At 50.9% G+C, this 14,029-nt stretch overlaps 1 protein-coding gene across 1 annotated transcript in view; it reads right to left on the bottom strand.

Annotated features, from left to right (window-relative positions):
* Nucleotides 1-14,029, bottom strand: part of LOC148454119 (uncharacterized) — a gene marked incomplete at its 3' end in the record, with an annotated part of 333,977 nt that overhangs the window by 163,539 nt on the left and 156,409 nt on the right. The window contains exon 9 of the mRNA XM_088461234.1: nucleotides 2,626-2,679. Within this exon, the coding sequence (XP_088317360.1) occupies nucleotides 2,626-2,679 (54 nt within the window). The remainder of the gene's footprint in view (nucleotides 1-2,625; nucleotides 2,680-14,029) is intronic.

The following is a 14,029-nucleotide window of genomic DNA, read 5'->3' as shown; positions in this document are numbered from 1 at the left end:
TGACACATAACTCTATGTACCCAGGAGAGAGCCCATAATCCCAGATCCTGCCCACTTCCCCAGTGATGACAGGATTGGATGCCAGACTGACACATAACTCTATGTACCCAGGAGAGAGCCCATAATCCCGGATCCTGCCCACTTCCCCAGTGATGACAGGATTGGATGCCAGACTGACACATAACTCTATGTACCCAGGAGAGAGCCCATAATCCCGGATCCTGCCCACTTCCCCAGTGATGATGGGATTGGCTGCCAGACTGACACATAACTATGTACCCAAGAGAGAGCCCATAATCCCGGATCCTGCCAACTTCCCCAGTGATGATGGGATTGGCTGCCAGACTGACACATAACTCTACGCACCTACACAGGGGGGCATTACTTATTACAGCTTCTTACAGTTGGGCACTGCATGTTACAGAGGGCATAGCTACTTACAGTACAGGTGGGCACTGAATTTTATAAGGGGGTATTACTTCTTACAGCTTTTTACTGTGGGGGCTGAATCTTACAGGAGGCATAGCTACTTACAGTGTGGGCACTGCATGTTATGTGGGCATAGCTACTTACAGTGTGGGCACTGCATTTTACAGTGGGCATTGCATTTTACAGGGGGCATTACTTCTTAGAGCTTCTTACAGGTGGGCACTGCATATTACAGGTGGCATAGCTACTTACAGTACAGGTGGGCACTGCATCTTACAGGGGACATAGCTATTTAAAGTGTTGGCACTGGATCTTACAGGAGGGGCATTACTTCTTACAGGTAGGCACTGCATCTTACAGGGGGGCATTACTTCTTACAGGGGGGCACTGCATCTTACAGGTGGGGGTTGCATCTTACAGGAGGTATAGCTTATTACAGGTGGGCACTGCATCTTTCAGGGGGCAATTACTTCTTACAGCTTCTTACTGGGGGGACATTACTTCTTACAGCTTCTTACAGGTGGGCACTGCATCTTACAGGTGGCATAGCTACTTACAGGGTGGCACTGCATCTTACAGGGTGGCATTACTTCTTACAGTTGGGGGCAGCATCTTACAGGGGGGCATTACTTCTTACAGGGGGGCACTGCATCTTACAGGTGGGGGTTGCATCTTACAGGAGGTATAGCTTATTACAGGTGGGCACTGCATCTTTCAGGGGGCAATTACTTCTTACAGCTTCTTACTGGGGGGACATTACTTCTTACAGCTTCTTACAGGTGGGCACTGCATCTTACAGGTGGCATAGCTACTTACAGGGTGGCACTGCATCTTACAGGGTGCCATTACTTCTTACAGTTGGGGGCAGCATTTTACAGGGTGGCATTACTTCTTACAGGTGGGGGTAGCATCTTAAAGGGGGCATAGCTTATTACAGGTGGGCACTGCATCTTTCGGGGTAATTGCTTCTTACAGCTTCTTACTGGGGGGGGGATTACTTCTTACAGGTGGGAACTGCATCTTACAGGGGCATAGCTGCTTACAGGTGGGCACTGCATCTTACAGGGGGCATTACTTCTTACAGCTTCTTACAGGTGGGCACTGCAAGAGGGCCATTGCTTCTTACAGGGGTTCATTATTTATTACAAAGAGTCATTGCTTCTTAAAGGGGGGGGCATTACTTTTTATAAGGGGTCATTACTTCTTACAAGTGATCATATTTCCTACAGGGGGCATTGCTTCTTACAGCTTCTTAAAGGGGGTCATTACTTTCTACAGGGAGTCATTACTTCTTACAAAGGATCATTATTTCTTATAGGGGGTCATTATTTCTTACAGGGGGGGGCATTACTTCTTCAGCGGGGGGGGCTTCTTACAGGGGGTCAATGCTTCTTACAGGGGGGCATTACTTCTTACAGATTGTTACTGGTGGCATTACTTCTTACAGGGGGGCATTACTTCTTACAGATTGTTACTGGGGGCATTACTTCTTACAGGGGGGCATTACTTCTTACAGGGGGGCATTACTTCTTACAGATTCTTACAGGGGGTCATTGCTTCTTACAGGGGTGCATTACTTCTTACGGGAACATCAGCTCTTCTGTCTGATGTATGTTATCTATGACTAGGCCTATATGTTGCTGCCTGTCATACAGTATATCAGTCAGATTATACGCAGGGCAGAGATAACTGGAATATAAGAACTGTGTAACAAGGGCTGTGGAAATATTTCCTGTCATACAATAAATAAAAGTTGGTTATTAGTTATCTATTAATTATAAACTGAAATAATAATAGTTTTTCTGCTGAATAACAAATTCCTAGCATATAATGACTTTATCGGTGATATAGGAGGAATAACAACGAGGAGCATTCTGTAATGTGAGCACAACAGTGTAAATATTGGCTGCCTGCGAATCAGGACACTGCGATGGCTTCAATGACCCAGGGGCTGTGTTGGAGCTGGACCCATCAACTCTCTGGTTAGATATCGATACTTTGACTTCTGTGTGTGAAATACTGGGCGCATTAATAGCCTGGCAGCCATATGTAACGCTACACATTATTATACAGCAATCACGGGCAGATTTACAAAGAACAATGATGTAACAAGAGGATGAGTGTTAGGTGCACTGTACGGCCACACAGACAGCTGCTCATAGCTCAGCCAATAACGGATAAGCACAGTTACTGCACCTGCCTGCCAGGGTAACCTGGTGCGCCTGCGTTGCCAGCCATTCCGGGAATTCCCTACAAAGAAAAACATAATTGTCATTAATTATCTGGCAGACATGTGGATAAGAAATACCAGCGTTACATACAAGCTTGTACTATGCAGAATCACAAATGTAGACACTAAATTGCTTTCGCTGTGGTCAGATGGTCTCTGCATTTCCACTACACTCCTGAGTACAGCCATAATATAATACTGTACTGTAATGACCATTATAATACTAACCATACACACATTATAGGCACCAACCGGGAACGTGGAACACCGCAGCACAAATCTTCTTTTCGGTTTTTGTAATGTCATGCACCAACAAGTGTACAAATATACCCAAAGGACCCCACGTACGTGGGCAAAGCTGGCACCAGAACACAGGAGGCGATATGCAGATCAAGGGTTACGCTATAAAAGATAAACAGCAAAAAGGTTGACAGTGTCTCTCTAGTCAATAGGGTCCAAAGGGACAAAAGGTCGACACAGAAAAGGTTGACATGATCAAAAGGTTGATGCAAAAATGATCCATACAAATGGTCGACATGTTGTTTTTTTTTCGGAACACTAATCTTCCGGTTGGTACCTAACCTCCCCTCCTGGTGCCTAACCCTAACCTCCCCTCCTGGTGCCTAACCCTAACCTCCCCTCCTGGTGCCTAACCCTAACCTCCCCTCCTGGTGCCTAACCCTAACTGTCCCTTCTAGTGCCTAACCCTAACCTCCCCTCCTGGTGCCTAACCCAACCTCTGGTGCCTAACCCTAACCTCCCCTCCTGGTGCTAACCCTAACCTCCCCTCCTGGTGCCTAACCCTAACTGTCCCTTCTAGTGCCTAACCCTAACCTTCCCTCCTGGTGCTAACCCTAACCTCCGCTCCTGGTGCCTAACCCTAACAGTCCCTTCTAGGGCCTAACCCTAACCTTCCCTCCTGGTGCCTAACCCTAACTGTCCCTTCTAGTGCCTAACCCTAATCTCCCCTCCTGGTGCCTATCCCTAACTGTCCCTTCTACTGCCTAACCCTAATCTCCCCTCCTGGTGCCTAACCCTAACTGTCCCTTCTAGTGCCTAACCCTAGACTCACCTCCTGGTGCCTAACCCTAACCTCCCCTCCTGGTGCCTAACCCTAACCTCCCCTCCTGGTGCCTAACCCTAACCTTCCCTCCTGGTGCCTAACCCTAACATCCCCTTCTGGTGCCTAACCCTAACCTTCCCTCCTGGTGCCTAACCCTAACCTCCCCTCCTAGTGCCTAACCCTAACCTTCCCTCCTGGTGCCTAACCCTAACCTCCCCTCCTAGTGCCTAACCCTAACCTTCCCTCCTGGTGCCTAACCCTAACCTCCCCTCCTAGTGCCTAACCCTAACCTTCCCTCCTGGTGCCTAACCCTAACCTCCCCTCCTAGTGCCTAACCCTAACCTTCCCTCCTGGTGCCTAACATTAACCTTCCCTCCTGGTGCCTAACCCTAACCTCCCATCCTGATGCCTAAACCTAACTGTCGAGGTAAATGCCTCACCCTAACCCTCGCTCCTGGTGCTAACCCTAACCTCCCCTCCTGGTGCGGCCCGGTCATCAGGTGATCGGGTCCCAGTGCAGTATGAGATATCAGCTGACCGAAGGCATGGAAGACATCACCAGCACCGAAGCCTGCAGGTAAGTGCTATTAAGGGAGGGGCCGCGATTGTGGGGGCGGGGCTTAACAAAGGGGGCGGGGCTAGCAGTGGCGGCCGGTAGGCGCATGCGCGGGCACTTTGTCACTACACAGGACTGGCTGCCATCTCTTACTGTTGCCATCTAGTATCACCGGTGAGCCAAGAGGTTTTATTAGTAAATAGCAGCGATAAAGGGTTCTCCATCACCATGATCATTTCTTCATAAATAGACCCAACACCATACTTGCCTACTCTTCCAGAATTTCCCGAGAGACCCCCAAACTGGGGACAGTTGGTAAGTCTTCCGCAAAACACCCACTCCTCCCGTGATGTGACGCTTCCCCTCGCATGACGACACAACTTGCCAGCGAATTGCGTTATTAGACCACAAGGGTGTGGCCATGCTGATGTAATTTGCGGCACCGTGCACATGTCCCTCCCACCTGGTCCACCCCCTTCCCAGATCTTCTGTAGGTACGTCTGCCCAGGACCATGTCAGTGTTTAGGAGCATCTGTGAGGAACTGAAGGGAAAATCCCATCTTACTGCTACGTATATAGGGCCTGATTCAGACCCGCTCGCTATGATGCATACTCTCGCTGCTGTCGATGGTATGTATTGTGTATGCATTGTGCACATACCTTAGTGAAAGTTCACAATGCGTTCGCTCGCTGCGCATAGACAGCCCAGCAGAGAGAGTGACAGGAGAAGCCGTTTGTAGGTGGTAACAGGGGATGGCCATTAGAAACGGGGGAGTGGAGGTGTAAACGCAGGCGTGCCTGAGCGTCTCAGCGGCGTGTTAGAGGCGTGCATAATTATATGACAGCATCATAGTACACTTCACCTGGCTCGTATTTACACTGAAGTACTCGCAGTGCTTGCGGCAGGGTATGGTCAACCTCAAGCGCTGCGATCGCATCCGATGTACCGATGGCTGCGTACACTTCCTGGACATGACGTGCACAAGTGGGCGTCTTATAACAGGCTGGTGGGTGTCTGCATACACTATGTGATCGCGCTCTAAGAAATACTGGGTGTGCTAATGCATTGCTGTGCAATAGTACTACCTACGCAATTTGCATACACATCGTGCAAGCGCTCGCATCTAACGAGCGGCTCTGAATCAGGCCCATAGTTCGGAAAATGAAAGCAAATATCCAATTGGCCGACACGAGGAGCAGCGCAGTCTCCTAAGATACCGGTTACAATGCATGTTACAATTAGTAACCACAAGTGGCATGTATTATGAGGACAGCCCATCCCTATAGCTCCAGATACCTGTAATCCAATAAGAAGATTAGCTAGTACTTTGATGTTCATTTATTTTATCAACAGGGAAAAAAAAATCGAGCACTGACGGCCGTCCACAGCTGCCGGACAATTCATTTTAATACCGTCAGCCTTGATATTACTATAAACACACTTAAGGAGCATACACACGGTCAGATTTGTCAGATGAACGACTGAACGATTGAACAATTTTACCAAAGTTTTGAACGATTTTTGACTGCATTAAAATGAATGGAATCGTCCAAGTCTGACTGCAAACACATCAGATGTCAGATATCGGTGATCGTCCATCGTTCAGGCAGGTCAGATATGTCAGATTTTCCTTCAGATATGAACGACTGAACGATTTTTAAATCGTTATCGTTCATATCTGAAGGAAAAATATGACCGTGTGTGTGCACCATTAGACTTGTTTTAGCACATTCTGGAAGAAGTTGCTAAAAGCACTTTAGATAGAAAACATATTTTTCCAATAATGTTGTGTAATAATTAAAGCCGCAAAACTTGGGAAACCACAATTATCACCAGGTGAGTGGTACGCTGAGGCTCCTCATGTCCACCAGTGTGCCCGCTCCCCATAGGCAGCACTGACACAGAGGACATATGTCACTAATGTGCCCGCTCCCCATAGGCAGCACTGACACAGAGGACATATGTCACTAATGTGCCCGCTCCCCATAGGCAGCACTGACACAGAGGACATATGTCACTAATGTGCCCGCTCCCCATAGGCAGCACTGACACAGAGGACATATGTCACTAATGTGCCCGCTCCCCATAGGCAGCACTGACACAGAGGACATATGTCACTAATGTGCCCGCTCCCCATAGGCAGCACTGACACAGAGGACATATGTCACTAATGTGCCCGCTCCCCATAGGCAGCACTGACACAGAGGGAATATGTCACTAATGTGCCCGCTCCCCATAGGCAGCACTGACACAGAGGACATATGTCACTAATGTGCCCGCTCCCCATAGGCAGCACTGACACAGAGGGAATATGTCACTAATGTGCCCGCTCCCCATAGGCAGCACAGACACAGAGGACATATGTCACTAATGTGCCCGCTCCCCATAGGCAGCACTGACACAGAGGACATATGTCACTAATGTGCCCGCTCCCCATAGGCAGCACTGACACAGAGGGAATATGTCACTAATGTGCCAGCTCCCCATAGGCAGCACAGACACAGAGGACATATGTCACTAATGTGCCCGCTCCCCATAGGCAGCACTGACACAGAGGACATATGTCACTAATGTGCCCGCTCCCCATAGGCAGCACTGACACAGAGGACATATGTCACTAATGTGCCCGCTCCCCATAGGCAGCACTGACACAGAGGGAATATGTCACTAATGTGCCCGCTCCCCATAGGCAGCACAGACACAGAGGACATATGTCACTAATGTGCCCGCTCCCCATAGGCAGCACTGACACAGAGGACATATGTCACTAATGTGCCCGCTCCCCATAGGCAGCACTGACACAGAGGGAATATGTCACTAATGTGCCAGCTCCCCATAGGCAGCACAGACACAGAGGACATATGTCACTAATGTGCCCGCTCCCCATAGGCAGCACTGACACAGAGGACATATGTCACTAATGTGCCCGCTCCCCATAGGCAGCACTGACACAGAGGACATATGTCACTAATGTGCCCGCTCCCCATAGGCAGCACTGACACAGAGGGAATATGTCACTAATGTGCCCGCTCCCCATAGGCAGCACAGACACAGAGGACATATGTCACTAATGTGCCCGCTCCCCATAGGCAGCACTGACACAGAGGACATATGTCACTAATGTGCCCGCTCCCCATAGGCAGCACTGACACAGAGGACATATGTCACTAATGTGCCCGCTCCCCATAGGCAGCACTGACACAGATGACATATGTCACTAATGTGCCCGCTCCCCATAGGCAGCACTGACACAGAGGACATATGTCACTAATGTGCCCGCTCCCCATAGGCAGCACTGACACAGAGGACATATGTCACTAATGTGCCCGCTCCCCATAGGCAGCAGTGACACAGAGGACATATGTCACTAATGTGCCCGCTCCCCATAGGCAGCACTGACACAGATGACATATGTCACTAATGTGCCCGCTCCCCATAGGCAGCACTGACACAGAGGACATATGTCACTAATGTGCCCGCTCCCCATAGGCAGCACTGACACAGAGGACATATGTCACTAATGTGCCCGCTCCCCATAGGCAGCACTGACACAGAGGGAATATGTCACTAATGTGCCCGCTCCCCATAGGCAGCACAGACACAGAGGACATATGTCACTAATGTGTCCGCTCCCCATAGGCAGCACTGACACAGAGGACATATGTCACTAATGTGCCCGCTCCCCATAGGCAGCACTGACACAGAGGACATATGTCACTAATGTGCCCGCTCCCCATAGGCAGCACTGACACAGAGGACATATGTCACTAATGTGCCCGCTCCCCATAGGCAGCACTGACACAGAGGGAATATGTCACTAATGTGCCCGCTCCCCATAGGCAGCACAGACACAGAGGACATATGTCACTAATGTGCCCGCTCCCCATAGGCAGCACTGACACAGAGGACATATGTCACTAATGTGCCCGCTCCCCATAGGCAGCACTGACACAGAGGGAATATGTCACTAATGTGCCAGCTCCCCATAGGCAGCACAGACACAGAGGACATATGTCACTAATGTGCCCGCTCCCCATAGGCAGCACTGACACAGAGGACATATGTCACTAATGTGCCCGCTCCCCATAGGCAGCACTGACACAGAGGACATATGTCACTAATGTGCCCACTCCCCATAGGCAGCACTGACACAGAGGGAATATGTCACTAATGTGCCCGCTCCCCATAGGCAGCACAGACACAGAGGACATATGTCACTAATGTGCCCGCTCCCCATAGGCAGCACTGACACAGAGGACATATGTCACTAATGTGCCCGCTCCCCATAGGCAGCACTGACACAGAGGACATATGTCACTAATGTGCCCGCTCCCCATAGGCAGCACTGACACAGATGACATATATCACTAATGTGCCCGCTCCCCATAGGCAGCACTGACACAGAGGACATATGTCACTAATGTGCCCGCTCCCCATAGGCAGCACTGACACAGAGGACATATGTCACTAATGTGCCCGCTCCCCATAGGCAGCACTGACACAGAGGACATATGTCACTAATGTGCCCGCTCCCCATAGGCAGCACTGACACAGATGACATATGTCACTAATGTGCCCGCTCCCCATAGGCAGCACTGACACAGAGGACATATGTCACTAATGTGCCCGCTCCCCATAGGCAGCACTGACACAGAGGACATATGTCACTAATGTGCCCGCTCCCCATAGGCAGCACTGACACAGAGGGAATATGTCACTAATGTGCCCGCTCCCCATAGGCAGCACAGACACAGAGGACATATGTCACTAATGTGCCCGCTCCCCATAGGCAGCACTGACACAGAGGACATATGTCACTAATGTGCCCGCTCCCCATAGGCAGCACTGACACAGAGGACATATGTCATTAATGTGCCCGCTCCCCATAGGCAGCACTGACACAGAGGACATATGTCACTAATGTGCCCGCTCCCCATAGGCAGCACTGACACAGAGGGAATATGTCACTAATGTGCCCGCTCCCCATAGGCAGCACAGACACAGAGGACATATGTCACTAATGTGCCCGCTCCCCATAGGCAGCACTGACACAGAGGACATGTCACTAATGTGCCCGCTCCCCATAGGCAGCACTGACACAGAGGACATATGTCACTAATGTGCCCGCTCCCCATAGGCAGCACTGACACAGGACATATGTCACTAATGTGCCCGCTCCCCATTGGCAGCACTGACACAGAGGACATATATCACTAATGTGCCCGCTCCCCATAGGCAGCACTGACACAGAGGGAATATGTCACTAATGTGCCCGCTCCCCATAGGCAGCACTGACACAGAGGGAATATGTCACTAATGTGCCCGCTCCCCATAGGCAGCACTGACACAGAGGACATATGTCACTAATGTGCCCACTCCTCATAGGCAGCACTGACACAGAGGACATATGTCACTAATGTGCCCGCTCCCCATAGGCAGCACTGACACAGAGGACATATGTCACTAATGTGCCCGCTCCTCATAGGCAGCACTGACACAGAGGACATATGTCACTAATGTGCCCGCTCCCCATAGGCAGCACTGACACAGAGGAGATATGTCACTAATGTGCCCGCTCCCCATAGGCAACACTGACACAGAAGACATATGTCACTAATGTGCCCGCTCCCCATAGGCGGCACTGACACAGAGGGCATATGTCACTAATGTGCCCACTCCCCATAGGCAGCACTGACACAGAGGACATATGTCACTAATGTGCTCGCTCCCCATAGGCAGCACTGACACAGAGGACATATGTCACTAATGTGCCAGCTCCTCATAGGCAGCACTGACACAGGACATATGTTACTAATGTGCCCGCTCCCCATAGGCAGCACTGACACAGAGGAAATATGTCACTAATGTGCCCGCTCCTCATAGGCAGCACTGACACAGAGGACATATGTCACTAATGTGCCCGCACCTCATAGGCAGCACTGACACAGAGGACATATGTCACTAATGTGCCCGCTCCCCATAGGCAGCACTGACACAGAGGACATATGTCACTAATGTGCCCGCTCCCCATAGGCAGCACTGACACAGGACATATGTTACTAATGTGCCCGCTCCCCAAAGGCAGCACTGACACAGAGGAAATATGTCACTAATGTGCCCGCTCCTCATAGGCAGCACTGAAACAGAGGACATATGTCACTAATGTGCCCGCTCCCCATAGGCAGCACTGACACAGAGGATATATGTCACTAATGTGCCCACTCCCCATAGGCAGCACTGACACAGAGGGACTATGTCACTAATGTGCCCGCTCCCCATAGGCAGCACTGACACAGAGGATATATGTCACTAATGTGCCCACTCCCCATAGGCAGCACTGACACAGAGGGAATATGTCACTAATGTGCCCGCTCCCCATAGGCACCACTGACAGAGGATATATGTCACTAATGTGCCCGCTCCCCATAGGCAGCACTGACACAGAGGATATATGTCACTAATGTGCCCGCTCCCCATAGGCAGCACTGACACAGAGGGACTATGTCACTAATGTGCCCGCTCCTCATAGGCAGCACTGACACAGAGGGACTATGTCACTAATGTGCCCGCTCCCCATAGGCAGCACTAACACAGAGGGAATATGTCACTAATGTGCCCGCTCCTCATAGGCAGCACTGACACAGAGGGAATATGTCACTAATGTGCCCGCTCCCCATAGGCAGCACTGACACAGAGGGACTATGTCACTAATGTGCCCGCTCCCCATAGGCAGCACTGACATAGAGGACATATGTCACTAATGTGCCCGCTCCCCATAGGCAGCACTGACACAGGACATATGTCACTAATGTGCCCGCTCCCCATAGGCAGCACTGACACAGAGGACATATGGAACTAATGTGCCCGCTCCCCATAGGCAGCACTGACACAGAGGACATATGTCACTAATGTGCCCGCTCCCCATAGGCAGCACTGACACAGAGGACATATGTCACTAATGTGCCTGCTCCCCATAGGCAGCACTGACACAGAGGAGATATGTCACTAATGTGCCCGCTCCCCATAGGCAGCACTGACACAGAGGATATATGTCACTAATGTGCCCACTCCCCATAGGCAGCACTGACACAGAGGACATATGTCACTAATGTGCCCGCTCCCCATAGGCAGCACTGACACAGAGGACATATGTCACTAATGTGCCCGCTCCCCATAGGCAGCACTGACACAGAGGACATATGTCACTAATGTGCCCGCTCCCCATAGGCAGCACTGACACAGAGGACATATGTCACTAATGTGCCCGCTCCCCATAGGCAGCACTGACACAGAGGATATATGTCACTAATGTGCCCGCTCCCCATAGGCAGCACTGACTCAGAGGACATATGTCACTAATGTGCCCGCTCCCCATAGGCAGCACTGACACAGAGGACATATGTCACTAATGTGCCCGCTCCCCATAGGCAGCACTGACACAGAGGACATATGTCACTAATGTGCCCGCTCCCCATAGGCAGCACTGACACAGAGGACATATGTCACTAATGTGCCCGCTCCCCATAGGCAGCACTGACTCAGAGGACATATGTCACTAATGTGCCCGCTCCCCATAGGCAGCACTGACACAGAGGACATATGTCACTAATGTGCCCGCTCCCCATAGGCAGCACTGACACAGAGGACATATGTCACTAATGTGCCCGCTCCCCATAGGCAGCACTGACACAGAGGACATATGTCACTAATATGCAGGGCCGGCCCTAGCCCAAATTTTTTGGTAAGCGAGTAGGTTTTTTTGGCGCTCCCCCTATGCAGTGCCCGCGGTAGTGGTCCCCCCTGTGCAGTGCCCCTTGTGCCCCCATTAGTAAGCTTATACAATGCCCCCAGTAGTAGTCCCCCCTCTTGTAGTGCCCCTAGTAGTCCCCCCTTGTAGTAGTCCCCCCATTGTTGTGCCCCCAGTGGAGGTTTCCCCCCCATGTAGTGCCCCCAGTAGTAATCCCCCCCTTCATGTGCCCCCAGTAGTAATCCCCCCTTCAAGTGCCCCCAGTAGTAATCCCCCCCTTCAAGTGCCCCCAGTAGTAATCCCCCCTTCAAGTGCCCCCAGTAGTAATCCCCCCTTCATGTGCCCCCAGTAGTAATCCCCCCCTTCAAGTGCCCCCAGTAGTAATCCCCCCTTCAAGTGCCCCAGTAGTAATCCCCCCTTCAAGTGCCCCCAGTAGTAATCCCCCCTTGTAGCCCCCCCCAGTAGAGACACACGTTATAAAAAACAAAACAAAAAAAAAACACTTACCTGAACCCCCCACTCCTGCTCCCGCCGCCGATATCCGCTACTCCCGACCATTCTCCAGGGCCGCTTTGCATTATGGGAGAGACGTCGTCATGACGACGTCTCTCCCATTACCCACTGCCAGGTGCGTCAGGGCGGGCGCCCTGTGGACCCTATGGACTTCGTAGAAACAGAGATAACAAAGGTAAGTTCTTACCATATCTCTTGTTTTCTACTTCAGGGTCCATAGGGGGTCCACAGGGTTGACCTTGGGGATGTCCCAAAGCAGTTCAACCAAGGGTGGGGACGCTCCTGTGCTGAGAGGAGAATCCGCCGCCAAAAAGGAAGCATCCTGAGAGGCAAAGGAAAACAATGCCTAGAACCTTAAAAAAAGGTGTGGACAGAAGACCACGTGGCCACCTAGCAAGGCAAAACAGCCAAGGCGCCACAGCGAGCCGCCCACAGGGGTTACATGGCCCGAGAAAAAACAAGCATCAACAACAGAAAGGCCTACCCATGTGTAGGCCCCTGAAGAAGACATACGAGGCCATCCAGCCAACATTTGGCCATAGGCCGGCCATCCTTTCCTGTTAAAACCAGAAATCTCAGACCACCAATAAGGAGTCCGATTTCCGTAAGGAACTTGAACGGATCACATAAACCCACAGAGGCCGGACCACAGTCAGTGAGGCCACACCAGCCGAGAGGACTGGGGACTGAATGGCCGTACCATAAGTTCCAGAATAATATGGAACCTAAAAATCACTAAGAAGAAACACAGGGCGAGAGCAACTCACACCCTGACATGATGCCCTCCAGAAGAGGGAGCCACATGAGAACTCTCCCAATTCCAACACTCACCTGGTCGATATAAACACCCTGAGAGAAAGAGAGAGCCAAAGCAATAGACCATGTAATGGCTATCACAACCAGCGGTTCCATTGACTGTCCCCATAGGGAACGAAGAACCACTACTAACTCCCAAGGAGTCCCTAGGAAGGACAAATGGATGCATAATCCAGAAAAACACTCCAAAGGATGAACTGGATATCAGAGTGGAGCAATTCCACATCTTAACCATACTGACAGTGTAGAGATCCGCACTGTCAGGAAGGCCAGGCCGAGGGTGAAACCCAAGCCAGCCGGAAGGAATGCCAGAATATCTGGAAATCCTGGACACCGGAGGATCGTATCGACAGGTACGATACCATAAGAATTATGTATGCCACAGTCCGTGGCATATGCCAGCAAAGTCTGGCCTATCTGCTCTAAACATCTCAATGAAGACAGAGCTAGGGAAGCCCTAGGACCACAGTAGGGGCACAGTCAAAGACAAACGATCCAGGTCTAGGGAAAAACAAGGACCCTGAGACAACAGGTCCAGATAGTGAAGCAGTAGGAACGGAGCATCGATGAGGAGACTCCAAAAATCTTAGTACCAGTGATGTCTGGGACAAACTGGAGCCCCCAGAAGGAAAGCCCTTCCGTCTCTAATTAAACTTCAGAAGACCTTGAGGAAG

This window comes from Taudactylus pleione, unplaced genomic scaffold (genome assembly GCF_031769625.1).
Source record: "Taudactylus pleione unplaced genomic scaffold, aTauple2 ptg001030l, whole genome shotgun sequence".
Taxonomy (NCBI): Eukaryota; Metazoa; Chordata; class Amphibia; order Anura; family Myobatrachidae; genus Taudactylus; species Taudactylus pleione.
Note: the sequence above shows the minus strand (reverse complement) of the source record. Positions and strands in the feature narration are given on the sequence as shown.